Source organism: Enoplosus armatus, chromosome 19, assembly GCF_043641665.1.
Source record: "Enoplosus armatus isolate fEnoArm2 chromosome 19, fEnoArm2.hap1, whole genome shotgun sequence".
In the NCBI taxonomy this organism is placed as follows: Eukaryota; Metazoa; Chordata; class Actinopteri; order Centrarchiformes; family Enoplosidae; genus Enoplosus; species Enoplosus armatus.
Window position 1 is genome coordinate 20,831,142 of NC_092198.1, and position 15,658 is coordinate 20,846,799.

The window sequence follows — 15,658 nt, forward strand, 5'->3', positions numbered from 1 at the left end:
AATTAGTTGCGATTGTGCTTTTTAAAATCACTTTTAACACAATTTTTGATGTTCCCGTGTATGCACAGATACCTCCAAAAGCAAAATGTGTTGGTTTTTATTTGAATTTTCAAGTTAATGTGAAAGAAATCAAGTAAAGGTGGACGCGCCCGACTGGTGACGCAAAAAACAATGCGACTGGCTTGAATGGCGTCATTAAACCGCGCTTAGTACAGTGTGGAAAACACATGAGACAGTGGTTATTCTCGTAGTTCAGTAAACTTTAAAGTACACATTACTTAAACACTACTCAGTACTTTAAAGAAACAGAGGTGTTTACGAGTCTGGACGGGGTTCAGTGTTAATATTCCGCTAATGCGGGAGAGCTGAAAAGTATACTCTTTCTTGGGGCGTTCCATCTTGCTGTTGAAATGTCTCTGTTTCTTGTCAACAGGTAGGCTTATTTTCTGTATTTTATGTCAAATTACTACATGACCTTGGAGTTATACGGTTCTATCTGGCTTCTGAGTGCTTTTAAGATGATGAGCTTCAACATGTTCACACCAGATAACAAAACTGACATGCAGTAAAGTTGTCTTTAATTGGGACGTTGTAAATATATTGTATCAAAACCCTTTCTAATACTGAGAACTCATTTTCTGCTTGGAAGTATGAGGTTCTATCTGCTAAGATAACAAAGATCAAGGATTTCATGTTAATAGTAGACAGTTAACTCTTCCTGTGCTTTAATGCACAAAGTCAATGTATGTATTGCTGAAAGAAGTTATGATACAAGGTATTTGAGCACACACCACACTCAGCAACGCATGTTTTATTTTAGACATGAGAACATTTGAACTCTGAGATCACAAGCTACTAAACTGAGCGAACGCTGCTGTGATTGTGCTGAAGCGTCTGTAACTTGCGCTCAACCCTGTGTGTCGTTCACTCGCAGGTATCTTGGAGAGGGGGAAGATGGGAGCATCTCCAAAGAGTCTCGGTCTCAGGCCTTACTGGCTAAACTGCAGCAGAAGGCAAAAGAGAAGCAGAAACAGAGCTTGACAGGACAGAGTCGACGCCCGCCTGAAGAACAGGCAGAACAGCAGGATGTCAAAAGGAAAAGGAAAGCTGACAGCAGGGACAGCAGTCAGGAGGCTCGACGCCACAGAAAGAGGAAATCAGAAGTCTCGGACTCTGAGGGCCGCGACGAGCCTGTTGAAGAGAAGAAGAAGAAGAAGGATCGGTCAGGTGTGTACACCGAACTGGGCGATATATTCATATTGTATATAACATCATACTTATTGTTGTTATATTATCAGCCGATTTGTAGCTTCGTAGCAAGACATTGTTGTACAGAAATGCCAAAAGATGTGTTTGAGCTGATGTAGACATTAATGTTGTTAGCACAGGCTTGCCCACATCACACACTACTTCATTTAAAGCTGCACTGATGAATATTTATATATAAACAATGGATCAAATCACTATGTGTGCTGTGAAAGGAGTCACACATAATGATGAACCCTGCTCTGATAAGACCTTATTATTATTATTTCTAATAGTTTTGGGTCCTCTAATACGACTACTTAGGCTGCTAAATGTGTCTGCTGGTTTCTGACAGCGGTATGAGCGTCTTCCTTTCACACTGGACACGTGTGTCCAGTTCGGTGAGTCCGACTCGGGGCGAACCTCACCGAGAAAATGGCCAAAGTGTCATGAGATGACTTTTGTTGCGCTATGTAAATAACATTGAATCGAATTGAAAAGTGAGAGAGAGAGATTTAGGATGAGAACAATTTTGATGTATATTTTCGTATTATTTTTGTGGCATTTGAGCTCTTGTTTCTAGATGTTACTAAGGCTAATTAAATTTCTGGTTCAGAATTATGTTTTTGGCAACAGTAAAATGTCCCGCTCGGTTAATATCTTGGTCACAATGGTTTCATTTTGAAATGTTTTGTTTTTTGTTTTGAATAACATATCAGCTGAGATTTTTAAAGCTATCAAATATCGGTATTCGCCTCTAATATCCGGTATCAGACGGTGCACTATGTGGACAAGGTTGTCCTCGTGTAGATCACAGACGATATATTTATAGTGTATTCCTGTGCCCAAAAATGCCTCATTGTGTATCTTCAGGAAATCACCTAGCCAGATTAGGGCTGAAACATCACAGCTCGAGTTATAATCTCCAGGGATTTGCTCCATATTGTCTCAATTAAAAGTTAAAACTAGTAATGAAAAGTAACTACTTCTCAATCTAGTCACTCTTTCATGTACCCATTTTCAGGAGACGGTAGTCAGTGATTTTGCATCCACTGCAGCAGTCTGGTTACGACCTGGGATGTAGCTTCTGTAACACGTACATACTGCCCGCATGACGGAACTATGCTTCCCATTTATTTCGTCGGTCTTTGGATTTCAGGCAGTTCAGTTAAAGGTGCGTCAGACGCTCGTGGGACTGGGAGAGACCGACAGGAGGACACCGGAGGAGAAGAAGAAGAGGAAGCAGACGCGGGAAACGACACGCCAAAACAAAGCACAGGGAAGACGACCTCTGCTCCAACTGGATTCACAGTTCTGGGTGGATTTGAGAACAAACCTGCCCTGAAGGTACAGTGATTTGTTGACGGTGCTAAAGGAAGGGTCAGGGGGTCACCGATATCATGACAATAAGTATCCACAGAGAGTGTGTGTGTGTGTGTGTGTTTTCTCCTGTACACAGGTCCACAGGGTCCTGCCTCAGTGGCTCGCTCAGCCTGACGTGATTCACAGAGACATTAAAAGCAACCTGATCCCCGTCTCTGACATCCCAGGACTTTCCGCTCCGCTCCTGAAAAAACTACAAAGTAATGGAATTCAGCACCTTTTTCCAGGTAAAAAAAACAAACAAACTTGATGATGATGATGATGATGATGTGGAGTATACACCGGAGAAATAGAAGTCGTGAAGAATGCCTGGACCTTTTTCACAGTGCAAGCGGAGGTCATCCCGGCCGTCTTGGAGAGCGCACAGCAGGGCCTGCTGATTGGACGAGGCGGCTACAAGCCCAGAGACATTTGCGTGTCTGCGCCAACGGGCAGCGGCAAGACTCTGGCATTTGTCATACCTGTCATACAGGTGAGCTGCACACAACATGTATAAGGCACCTACTGTACGGTGAAATTTATTTCAAAGGTGAAATAAAGATGTTCTCCACCACCAGGTGCTGATGGAGCGGGTGGTGTGTGAAGTCCGGGCTTTGGCCGTGCTGCCGACGAAAGAGCTTGCCCAGCAGGTCATATTTATCCTTCAGAACAAACGTCTGGATCGCAGATCCAGCAATGTACGCTCAGCTCATAATCGTTCTCCTGTACAGGTTTGCAAAGTGTTTGCGTCGTACGCCGAGGGAACGTCTCTGAAAGTGGTGATGCTGGCTGGTCAGAAGTCCTTCGCCGCAGAGCAGGCTTCACTCGCAGAACACAGGTGGGCGCAGCTTCGTAGTAAATTGCATTTAAACCTGATGTACTGGTTTGTTTGTTTGTTTTTTAAGATGGCAGATGGTGCCTTTTTCCATTCTGCCACCAGGGGCACCAGCGTCAACGGAGAAACGAGAAAGTCGTACACATAGGGGCTTTAAAGCTGCCGCTGTATTAGGAGAAAATATAAATATCAGACCAGGACTTGGGATTTGCGCAATGTAACTCACTATACCCACTTGTTTGATTGTTGTTCTGATTTTTCTTCCAGAGGGGGCTTGAGACGCAGTTTAGCAGACATAGTTGTGGCCACTCCGGGTCGCCTGGTTGATCACATCAACAAGAATTCAGGTTTATGTCTGGAGCACCTCAGGTTTCTCGTGAGTTCTCAACAGCTGGATAACTCAAAGCGACAGCAGATACAACTGACTGGTGTACAATTTTTTTAGTAAGTTTCATTGTGTCCTCCGTCACAGATTATTGACGAGGCTGACAGGATGATCGACAGCATGCACCAGTTTTGGCTCAGTCACGTGGCGAAGGCGGTGTACAGACCGGGAGGTGGACCAGAGGCCGCGTCCATCTTCAGGCGGACTGAGCCGGCATGCGTCACAGCAGCCAGGTGAGTCGTGTGTTTACACCTGAAGCCACGAAGTCTCTTTTCAGCGGATAGAGATGAATACTTCCACATGTACCTAATGTTCAAAAACTATACATTTTCACCTAAGGACTAGTTCAGCATTTAGAGAAATACAGCGTATGTGCTATCGGTGAGAGTGAGATGAGACTGATGTGAAACTCGTGTCTGTGGGTCAGGACGTGGTTAGCGTAGCTTAGCATAAAGACTGGAAGCAGGGGGGTCTGTCCAAAGCTCAAAGACCCCAAACCTCCAAGTGAGATTAAATGACAGGTTATCACAAGTGTGTAGTAAACCAGCTACTTGTGAGTCCGTGTGACCAAAGATACTCTATAACAGAGGATGACGAAGATACACTTCCTGTCGCCTCCCTGCCGCCTTATTTTGCCGCTCGTTTAACGAGAGACAGAGACGGGTCCCAAAACAAAGTAAATGTCCTCCAGATTTGTCCGTCTGAAAAATGCCAGAATGTTGTCAGAATGTTCTGAAGATATGCGGCTTGTGGAAAAAAAATGGGTCTGATATTTACTTCGGTGCCCGCAGGACGAAAGAATTGGTCATTATCTGTTCTCACGTTCACTTTTCCGATTGGAGTGAACAGACTCAGGACTTGCTGCTAGTCTCCAACTCTTAAGTTGCGCCATCTCCTTTCTAAACCGTCTCGGGTGTGACTTAGGGGGGCAGTGCAGCTGCAGGACAGGAACTGAAAATTGTAGTCACCATCTGTTCCTCCCCCTCAGTCTGTCTCCGCCTCAGATGCCGCTGCAGAAGCTGCTGTTTTCTGCCACACTGACACAGAACCCAGAGAAGCTGCAGCAGCTGGGCCTCCACCAGCCCAGACTCTTCAGCTCCATCCACGGTCACTCCAACGGCACACCAGCGGCCCCCGCCCAGAAACAAGACCGCTTCGACTTCCCCCAAGGTCTGACGGTAAGAGATGGCCTTTGAGCCTCACTGTGGGCTGTGGCGTCAGACAGTGATGATTAGAAAGCGTCAAAGGTTTATGACTGGCTTCGTTAATAACTTTCTGTTTTCAGGAGTTTTACGTGCCCTGCACGTTAAGCAAGAAGCCCCTCCTCATCCTCCACTTCATCCTGCGCATGAAACTCAGCCCCATCCTCTGTTTCACCAACTCCAGAGAGACTGCACACAGGTTGGAGAAAGCAACCCTGTTTAAAAGACATTAAACCCATTTCTCACACACATATTCCCGCCAGACTCTTTCAGGAACGGTCTCACTGCTTCCTCCTCCTCCTCAGGCTTTACCTGCTGGTGCAGCTCTTTGGTGGAATCCAGGCCGCTGAGTTCTCCTCCCGACTCTCTCCCGGGGACAGAAAGAACACGCTGAAGGAATTTGAACAGGGAAAGATCCAACTGTGAGTGTGTGTGTGTGAGTGTGCTGAGCAGTAAAGTCAAAAGAAAACACACAGTATAGCAAACTTCATCAAGTACATCAGTATACTGTACGTACTTCAGAAGCATCATCAACATCAACCAACCTGAGGGACCAGGTAAATCAGTCATCCAAAGGAACATAGAGTCAGGGTGTGACCATTACACGCACACACAAGGCGTCAAATACAAGTCGGTACAAGTTGGAGACAGGAGGGAAGACGAAAAGAATCCGCTCGGCGCCCGGAAATGTAATGATAAACAAAAGCAGCAGGTTTCCTTCAAATTCGAATCCGTCTTTTGTAATGGCAAAGTCGAGCTCGCATCCCATCGTTTTTTAGCAGCAGGAATCCTGCCAACGGATCTGTTCAAACCTGAGCTGCATACAGCAGCAGCAGCAGCAGCAGGAGGATGTTCTAGAGCCATAGCCTTGAACCTTTTATTATGTCCAGGCCTATTAGTGGGGCACAGGGGCCTTAAGCACATGGACGCAGCTCTCAGACCATTTGCAGTTTGTTTCATGGTGGTCTATTAAATGGAGCGAGCTTTGTTTGGCATAACTATATTTATATATATATCTATATATAACCTAACTTTCCCAACATGTTTGTCACTGAGAGCTAATGTTGCTTGTGTATTTGTCTGCCTGATAGCTGATCGCTAGCTGCAAGAGATCAGCTGAACTCTCGCATATCAGCTGTCTGCCAATCACGTCACTTCATGTCCCGTTTCATCTTCCTGTATCTCAATAACCAGCAAAACGCTGCAACGTAATCACGATCAACTTTATTGGCCAAGTGTGTGACTTACACAGTATAGCGCAGAGGGCAGACTCACAGCAGGATACAGGAAAAAAAAACAAAACATACTTAAACATACAGCTGTTCTATACAAGCGAGATTATGTGTGTTTATTTCCTCGGCCATTCGTGAGCTTTAGTGACTCAAACTGACCGTGTCATCCCGAAGGTTGATCAGCACAGACGCAGCCGCCAGAGGCATCGACGTCAGCCAGGTCAAATGCGTTGTGAATTATGACGCACCGCAGTACATCAGGACGTACATTCACAGGTGAGCCGCCCATCCAACGCAATGTGTGTCGAATATACTGCACTGTACTGTACTGTACTATACTGTAGTGTGGCGCCTTCATATTGTGCTCTGACTGAGACTTTGTCCTGGCTCAGAATTGGGAGAACGGCGAGGGCGGGGAAAGCAGGCCTGGCCTTCACCTTTCTGCTGGGAGTGCAGGTGAAAACGCCACAGCACGCATGTACATCCCATAATTACACACGAACAGTAGAAACAGTTAGTAAAGACTAACCCTCCCCCCCCCGCTCAGGAGAAGAACTTCCTCCAGATGGTGGTGGAAGCAGGAAGCCCCGGGATTCAAAAGCAGATCGTCAAACCCCAGAACCTGAGGGGTATGGAGGCCCGATATGAACAAACGCTGCGGGAGCTGGCTGACGTCATCAAGGTACTGTCTCAAACACGTCCATGAAATGTTGATACAGACAGTTGAAAACGTTTCTGAGCATGTTCCATTATTTAAAAAAACAAACTGAATGAAACCAACTCTTCTTTGATCATTAATCTCAGTGGATAGCAGCGCATTTGTCCATTTCAACACTCCGCTCAAGCAGTAACGTTCCACAGTCTTTCACCCTGCGACAAGGCACCTTTCACCTGACAGCCGGCATACATAGAAGATGGCTTGAATTATTGTTTGCCTTTGTTTCCCTCCACAGGAGGAGAAAGCCAAATAATGGAGCGACGCGGACGTCAGTGCCTCATCGAGACCACGTGGCATGTTTTTTTTTTTTCTGTTGTTTATACTGATGTTGTCTCATCTAACATCTAATGTGTGTGTGTGTGTGTGTGTGAGCCAGCACATGAAACCGCCTGTTAACTGAGGCGATTGCTGACTGTATTAAAATGTGATCATGAAAGACGAAACGTTCACTTTGGTTATCATTCCCATCAATCCCACCCCCCCCCCAGTTATGTCATAATGTGCAAATTAAAAACAAGCAACACAACAGAGAAATGCACTTTGAAAGGACCCAAGAAACCAAGTATTTGACACATCTCAGCCCCGGATACTTCACACCACAGCTGACCGTGTGGTCCAAGAGGTGGTTTTAGTGCCTTCCAGGTTCCACAGTAAACATCATGTCTGCTTTTAATGTGGATAGTATTGAGCCTATTGTTGTGTGGGAATAGTAATAAAACAGTTGTATTTACAGACTGGAGAAAGTCTAGCAGCTACACTTAATTTTTTTTATTTGGTTTGAATCCACTCTGTCTTTAGAATACAAGCACACACACACACACACACACACACTCAGTGTTATACACGATGTTGTGCCAGTGTCAGTCCCATTTGGATGACTTCCTCCTCATGTATCTCTCCCCTTCGCTGTCGACGGCCTCATACAGCTGCTGGTCGTTTTCTTTCATCGCGTGCATGTAGCCCAGGTAGCCCACGCACAAGGTGATGGTCACCAGTCCAAACGCCATCACTGGTTTATTCTGCAAGACAACAGGGCTTTGTGTCACAAGTGAAGGGCTTTGGAGGGGGATTTATCAGCCAGATGAAACCGTCTCTTTTTGTGTGTTGGGGGGGTATTTTCCGCAGTTCACTGACCCTTCAAATTAAACCAGATACCAAACATTACATCAAGATGTCTATAGACTGCTGTAGCAGCTTTTTTTATGCCAATGCCACCACTTCCTTGTGAAAACGGGGTCTGGATCAAAAGGTGGGCTAGATTAAGTGGGAGAGCCTAGAGACTGCCAAAGACCCAGTTCCAACGTGTGTAACCCGTTTGTGAAAACATAAATAACCTCCAAACAAGGTCTACTAGCTTCTTTTTCTTTTTTTGCTGATGAAGACCGTGAGATGTAGTTGAAAGCTCCAGAAAAAGCAAGTACGTGGGACTTGATTTAAGAGTATTTAGCTGAACTACTATTAACTAAAAAGGTAAATAATAAACGTTCACGCCCAGACAACAGACAGCAGGGCAGTATAGACAATAAAGACACATCCACGTCCATGTCAAGTACTGGATCTGGAGTTGGGTGGAGACGGTGTTACACTCCTGGTAGCTATGTGAGCGTTAGACCTCCTTTATTCGGTGTGGGATCGTGTCTTTGAATGAACGTTTTAGTAAAACATTAAGGACGAGACAGATGACGTTACAGGGAAACGCATCACAGAGTGTTTCATGAAGCTATTTGAAAGCTCAATGTTATTTTCACGCAGAAATAGAGTCTCAACGTTACAGCTTAGCTCAACGAAGAGCAAAGTGAGTGTCTGTCTGTCAAGTGAACCTTACGGGTTTGATGAAGAGTTCAGGGTTGACAGCCCGGAACAGTGTGGAGGTCTGTGCGCCCCTCAGCCCGGGGGTCCTGTAACCCTTTTCCCCGGGACTCTCTGTCCCTTTGTCTGACATGTCCGCCCGCAACCGGAGCACCACCGCTCTTTGGGAAAAAGGAAATATATATATATATATATATATATGGTGTATATGACGACGAAGCTCGAAAAACAACTACTAAGCTAACGTTCAGCTGCCTCCCTGAAGGCCGCCATGTTTCACGGTCCAAGACGACGGTTAAGAGTGTGAAGAAGAAGAAGAAGAAGAAGAAGAAGAAGAAGAGAGGACAATATGCGACTTGAAAGGCCACAGCGCCCCCAGTGGTTATGAGCGGCCATGTTTGTTTACACTGACTGCGGATTATCCGCCCATGTATTATCGTTTGTAGTATTCCTCATGGGAGCCCTCTCCCCGAAACTAAAGAATAGTACAAACAGTAGCCCATCTCATATGATTTATTAAATCCAAAAATTAATGACTTTGAACCCAGGAGAAGATTACATATGCATGTATTCGATAACTTTGGTTAAATTCAGTATAATAAGGTCTTTAAACTACATTTTAACATTTGGTATTGACCCCGGTGTCATCTTACAGCCCCTGTTATATCAGATATATATATATATCAGATATTCACCTCTGTCTGAAACTACTACCTCATTATTTATTCTGTATTTAAATGTATACTTGAACTGTGCACTACTGACTACTTAAAATTACAATAATCTGTGCAATACTTCACCAGTGCAATACACACACACATATATATATATACAGTACATACACATACATTGCTATTGTGCATATTTTATATTTTTATTTTTCACTTAAATATTGGAAATGTATATATTTTTGTTTTTTATATCTTATATTTGTACATACTTCTCATTTCTAACTCTAGGCTACTTTTTCTATTCTTTGAATGGGAGCACTTGTAACTTGTGTCATTCCCCCCCGGGGATCAATAAAGTATTTCTGATTCTGATTCTGATATTGTATTAGAATTTGTGCCCTGAAGTTACAACAGAGTGGTACTTGAGCTGATCAGCACTTTGGACCAAGCAGATGGGCACTATGGGGGCACTAGGGGAGCAAACTGATTCTCACGCATACAAACAGGCGCATGCACACAAACCGAAACTCTAACCTATGCTTCGTAGAGAGTCCAGTGGGAGGGAAAGAGCAGAGGGGAAGGGAAAGCAAAAATAAATGAAATGATATGTGGAAAATGTTGAGGCAATGTCACATTTAAGATGTCGTTTCTACATGAAAAACGTGCCAAACTCAAAATATGTCTGTTGTTTACACATCTCATTTTTCATATATTTTAGACATTACTTCATTAAAACACACATGAAATAGCTGCTCCCCCCAAAATACTGGAGCACCAAATGTGGATTCATCCGCCGCTGAAAATAGTCCCCAACAAATGCACTATTCCCTCCTGATTGAGGAACGTTCACTGATAAAAAAAAAACTGTTTTAAAATTATGAATTTTTTTTTTTTTAAAGAATGACATCGTCAGTAGGAGCCACAGACAGGAAGTCAAGAAGTATTGAGAGATGGACTTTTGTTTGTTTGGATCTTTTCATGAGATTTGCTGACAGTAACATGCCAGCTTAATCCTTTAAACTATCACAATTAACAGTTCTGAATGCAGAAAATAAACCCTTTGTTGATGTTATTGCATATTACTGGATTGTTACTATTGATGCATTCACTTGCAAGCTGTGTTCTGTTGTCGGTGAATGCGTAATTACATATTTTTTCTTGAGGGTTGGGGTTGCCAACATCAAAATCCTATTCACAGATTTTTGTCACATCCTTTTACGTAGAATTGAAGAGGAGACGTTAATTAAAAGTAACACAGCGTGTAAGTCAAGTATCCCTGATTACCTCACTTTACCCAGATGTACTATTTACACGGGAACAGCGCCTCCCAGTGGCTGGAATCGCCTCTTGCAAAAAGCCACTGATCCTCCTTGTCGATCAATTCTGGCTGTGTACAATACAAATATTACTGTGTAACTATATAGGCTTTGAGATTTTAAGAGTGTAAGCAGCAACCTGACAGATAAGAGGCACAGGTGCTCGGAAGGCGCAGGCCTGGGGTCACATGCATTATTCATCAGCAGTATAATGTGATCTGGCTCTCATCAAAGTTACATGTGTCGGCCCAAGTGGGAGGACAAGGGAAAAACACACACATTCACACACACACACACACACACACACACACACACACACACACACACACTGCCAGAACAGGACAGGCAGCAGGTAATATTTGCATTAGCCAGCTCCATGGTGATGTTGTCTGTGTACACACACACACACACACACAGGTGCTTCACGTCACACTTGCAGGTCCACAACAGGTGATCCGGAGGAAGGCTCCTGGCCACACCGTTTCCAGTAATTCACAGGAAACTACCCGTCTTGCTCAAAATGAAAAGAGACAGCGTGCGAGACAGCTGATATCTATCTCTTGTGGTGTTTGTGATGAGTGTGCTTGGATAAGGTGTGGCACATGAGCTTTTGTCTCCCCTACAGGTGAGCAGCCAGCGGAGGACACGCCGCACAGACCAGACCTGCTGTCAACCCAGGCCACAGGAGAAATCTCCCGGGAGGCTGCGGTGAGTTCTCTGCCCTCAGCTCCGTTTGACAGAAGTCCATGCGGCTTCTTAGGAATGACCTGACCTTTCAGTGAGAGGAGGTGTCACACCTTTGGGCCTTCACTGCCTCATCGTTACATCAGTGAACACGCAGTGGACTATATAAGATGGTGTTGAACGCCTCAAAGTGATTGTTAATGCTACATATTTTTAAGAATGTCATTAGGTATTATATGTTTAGTGTGAGGGCGACTGTAGATGGAAGTCCTGTGATTATATTCAGTGTGCAATTACAATCTTACTGTAATGTTACTTTACATTAAGTACCACTCAACCTAAAGAGCTCTCTATGGAACACCATATTTCATTTGGTACAATCCACTGTGATAAATACGCGGGGATATTATTAGACCAACATCTGAGGTCACTGCTACTATTACTTACCAATATTACCAGCCTACCAGCTGCACCCAAATCCTGAGACCCGTCTGATCCTGGGACCTGATCAGGAAAATATTTCTACAAGACGTTGACAGCTGTCAGAACGAAAGTGTGACAAGTGTGAATGTGCAGGACACAACAAGCTGCCCTGGAGTTGGTTTGTGGTTTATTTGAATATTTGCAAATGTGCCACAGTATGAAGTGAAACAATGAGTCATGTAATAATGCAAGCCATGTACTATTACCTGTCTACCTGTCTCCTGTAGAGGGGTCCTGTATCTAAATGCGTATATATGCAGTATATATACGGAAGTAGGGACGAGGAAAGGTGGTAAAAATATATAAAATGGAGATAACCCAGAATGCAATTCTATGCTGCCTTCCCTTCATGAATGTGTGGATTTCCTTTTTAGTACAGTGGTTCCCAACGTTTTTCTTAAACTTCTTTTGAAATATTGTATACATAATATATAATAATACATTGTATATTTCTTTATATTCATTGCATTAAAAGCAGCCTGGCTTTATGATAAATAAATGAAGACATCTCGGCTATAGCCTTCAGGGACCATACCAGTGTTTTTGGGTGTTAAGCCCATTTATTACAAAAGTGTGCACACCCCACATCACAACACGATGTTAATATTGTGTGGTAATACAGTGCAGGCCTTTACTATCGACCTGCATTACCAAAGAATGATGGGTTAGTAGGCGTCCTGTGTCGAAGAAGTGGAATCTGCTATGTTATATTCATAATGTCATGCAGTGAATGCAAATCAATGGCTCCCAGGAAGGAGCTAATCAGTATTGTATCCTATATAAAGGTGTATTTGTTGTAAATAGGTGAAAACATCACTGTATTTATTCAGTTGCACCCAACTGTTGTTTTCTTCCCTGACAGACTCAGAGGAAGATGAACTGGGGCTTTCTGGAGAACGTCCTCAGTGGGGTGAACAGGTACTCCACTGTGATCGGGCGCATCTGGCTCTCCGTGGTCTTCCTCTTCAGGATACTGGTATACGTGGCGGCGGCCGAGCAGGTGTGGAAGGACGAGCAGAAGGATTTCGTGTGCAACACCCAGCAGCCCGGCTGTGAGAACGCCTGCTTCGACCACTTCTTCCCCATCTCGCAGGTGCGCCTCTGGGCTCTGCAGCTCATCATGGTGTCCACCCCGTCTCTGCTGGTGGCCCTGCATGTGGCCTACAGGGAGCACCGGGAGGCCAAGCACAAGCGGAAACTGTACCAGGACAAAGGGAGCATCGATGGAGGTCTGTTCTGCACCTACACCATCAGCCTGGTCTTCAAGACAGCCTTCGAGGTGGGCTCCCTGCTAGCTTTCTACTTCCTCTACAACGGCTTTGAGGTGCCCATGCTCCTCCCCTGCAGCCAGAGTCCCTGTCCCAACACGGTGGACTGTTACATAGCCAAAGCCACAGAGAAGAAGATCTTCCTCTACATCATGGGCTGCACCTCCATCCTGTGCATCGCGCTGAACTTCGTGGAGCTCATGTACATAGTGTGGAAGCAGCTGTGGAAATGTTTCACCAGGCGGTACACCCCTGTGAAAGAGAAGGCTTTGAGCCACTGCCGGCCACCTGCTTCCATTGTCAACACGTTTGCCTCCATGGAGCCCACAGCAAACACAGAGGACAGCGCCATGCGGCCTGCATCCACTGCTGAAAACCAGCCTGTCCAGTCCTAGAGGGCTGGGGCCCTCTCAGAGCTCAAGTGAAAATGGTTTTGGCTCTCAAAGTGAGAGCCAACACCATTCAACGGGGCCCGCATGAAACCGCGGCAAGCTGTCCTGTCATTACTCAGCGTGAACAGACTCTTAATCACAGACATTAATCAGCAGTCGGGGCACTAATGAAAGCTAGCATTAAGACTTTGACACACAAAACGTATGAAGAGTTATAACATATGAATGTCATGTTATGAATGAAACTGAGAATGAAAACGATTAGTTGATTTTTTCCTGTAAAAAAACCACATTTGATGCTTCCAGCTTCGCAGGTGTGAAGATTTTCTGCTTTTTCCTCTGAATGCTGTTAATAATTGTAATGTATTGTTAGTGATGCGGAGCTTTTGGGGGCTGTTGCTTGGCAGAATGTTTACAAACCAAACAATCGGTCGATTAATGGAGAAAATAATTGGCAGATTAACAGTAGAATCCTGCTTCTGCATTAATGCATGAGTAGTAATAATCTAATGACATAATGTATATTAGTATAACAGTATTTATTTAAGTATTTACTGCTTTAATACTTTAAGAACATTTTAGTGATTATGCTTACATACTTTTACTGAAGGAACACTTCTGGACGCTTCCTCCTCCTCTGGTTAAAACACCTTGTGAGATACAGTAGCTATCAAAGGCAGTTTTGTAAATTGTAAATTATAAGAAAATGATTAAGAGTATTAGTGAGGATCTGGAGAGATGGGCAGTGCTTCCATTAACTGTGCTTGGGCGCGTTGAATCGGTTCGTATGAATGTCTTGCCAAGGATGCTGTACCTATTCCAGATGTTGCCTATAGAACTTCCAAAATCCGTATTTGAGAGGCTGAATAAGTTAATATCTAAATTCATCTGGCAGGGAAAATGCCCAAGAATCCGGTTTAAAACTATACAACTGCCTAAATCCTGGGGGGGTTTGGGGCTCCCAAATTTAAGATATTATTTCTGGGCTGCACAGTTAAGACCTCTGATCTCATGGATGGAGGATCATACATATACGCGATGGGTTAATATTGAAAATAGTCTATACTGGAAGGACGTATATGACACTCTTAAAGAAGTTTTTCAGTATGAGATCCTACAATTGCTCTTCTTGGTATAGTTGGCAGAGACAAGAAATAGTTACTGCGAGTCTTATTAGCAGCAGCCATTACATGTATCACATTTAGATGGTTGAAAATGGTTGTGTGTGTGTCTGTGTGTGTGTGAGGTCTAGAAGGATATGGAAAAGGAGGTGTGCAAGTTAGAACGTAAATAAACTACACTGTATGGTACAACTGCAGTAACATGTTCACCACACAAATCATATAAATATTCACAAACCATGATCTCTGAGCCTTTGTGGCCTTTTGCAGTTTGGTCAAGTTTAGGCACCAAAACTACTTGGTTAGGCTTTCTGGACTAGAGTGGCGAGGGTCCGGATTGAGGAAAGGCCCGGCATCTTGAACTCTTGTACGGTGTGTCGGTGTCTGTTGTGATCATATGTATGCTTCCTTGCACTGCACACCTCGCACACTTGTAATAACGCACTTCATTTCTGGAGGGTTGTGGGGGTCCCTGAGCAGGCTACGTACGAGATAACAGATCAACTCGTATAACAGCAGCGCCTACTGGCCAATCAGCTCTCTTGGTAAACGGCACGACCAATCACAGAAGATCCCGCGGATGGTGAAAAGGTCTCTTAGGGGGACAGTGTGTTCAGAGACCCCTGAAGTCCTTGGCGGTGTTTTATATGAGAGATGTGGGCATGTCATCGTGCTTTTGTACACCGACATCAGTGTGTCAGTGTTTAATACATTGACTTTGTGTATTAAAGCACAATAAGAGTTAACTGTCCACTACTAACATGAAAATCCTTGATCTTTGTTATCTTAGCAGATAGAACCTCATACTTCCAAGCAGGAAATGAGTTCTCAGTATTAGAAAGGGTTTTGATACAATATATTTACAACGTCCCAATTAAAGACAACTTTACTGCATGTCAGTTTTGTTATCTGGTGTGAACATGTTGAAGCTCATC

General features: G+C 44.2%; 3 protein-coding genes across 3 annotated transcripts; 2 read left to right on the forward strand and 1 right to left on the reverse strand.

Annotated features, from left to right (window-relative positions):
• Positions 1 to 234: 234 nt before the first annotated feature.
• ddx51 (DEAD (Asp-Glu-Ala-Asp) box polypeptide 51) lies at positions 235 to 7,409 on the forward strand. The gene is made up of 16 exons (XM_070925831.1): positions 235 to 433; positions 935 to 1,227; positions 2,405 to 2,592; positions 2,705 to 2,855; positions 2,955 to 3,100; positions 3,186 to 3,257; positions 3,339 to 3,445; positions 3,710 to 3,818; positions 3,915 to 4,060; positions 4,816 to 5,005; positions 5,113 to 5,228; positions 5,335 to 5,451; positions 6,436 to 6,537; positions 6,654 to 6,717; positions 6,809 to 6,943; positions 7,215 to 7,409. Exons 1-16 carry the CDS (start codon positions 411 to 413, stop codon positions 7,230 to 7,232), a joined length of 1,977 nt encoding a protein of 658 aa, XP_070781932.1. The 5' UTR covers positions 235 to 410; the 3' UTR covers positions 7,233 to 7,409.
• A 323-nt stretch (positions 7,410 to 7,732) lies between these two features.
• Positions 7,733 to 9,071, reverse strand: smim8 (small integral membrane protein 8). The gene is made up of 2 exons (XM_070926031.1): positions 8,805 to 9,071; positions 7,733 to 7,998 (listed from the first exon to the last, which is right to left on the reverse strand). Exons 1-2 carry the CDS (start codon positions 8,919 to 8,921, stop codon positions 7,840 to 7,842), a joined length of 276 nt encoding a protein of 91 aa, XP_070782132.1. The 5' UTR covers positions 8,922 to 9,071; the 3' UTR covers positions 7,733 to 7,839.
• A 2,354-nt stretch (positions 9,072 to 11,425) lies between these two features.
• Positions 11,426 to 14,929, forward strand: gjb7 (gap junction protein beta 7). Its single transcript, XM_070925490.1, has 2 exons — positions 11,426 to 11,483; positions 12,805 to 14,929. The coding sequence occupies exon 2, from the start codon at positions 12,817 to 12,819 to the stop codon at positions 13,603 to 13,605; it is 789 nt and encodes a 262-aa protein (XP_070781591.1). The 5' UTR covers positions 11,426 to 11,483; positions 12,805 to 12,816; the 3' UTR covers positions 13,606 to 14,929.
• The last annotated feature ends 729 nt before the right edge of the window (positions 14,930 to 15,658 follow it).

What these genes read in the sequence shown, in the direction of transcription:
- ddx51 (XM_070925831.1), top strand. Translation starts at nt 411, where the DNA reads ATGTCTCTGTTTCTTGTCAACAG. An exon ending in CGAAAGAGCTTGCCCAGCAG is followed by an intron (nt 3,258 to 3,338) that starts GTCATATTTATC and finishes TCTCCTGTACAG; the next exon opens with GTTTGCAAAGTGTTTGCGTC. An exon ending in TCCAGAGAGACTGCACACAG is followed by an intron (nt 5,229 to 5,334) that starts GTTGGAGAAAGC and finishes CCTCCTCCTCAG; the next exon opens with GCTTTACCTGCTGGTGCAGC.
- smim8 (XM_070926031.1), bottom strand. Translation starts at nt 8,921, where the DNA reads ATGTCAGACAAAGGGACAGAGAGTCCCGGGGAAAAGGGTTACAGGACC. An exon ending in CTGAACTCTTCATCAAACCC is followed by an intron (nt 7,999 to 8,804) that starts GTAAGGTTCACT and finishes GTTGTCTTGCAG; the next exon opens with AATAAACCAGTGATGGCGTT.
- gjb7 (XM_070925490.1), top strand. Translation starts at nt 12,817, where the DNA reads ATGAACTGGGGCTTTCTGGAGAACGTCCTCAGTGGGGTGAACAGGTAC.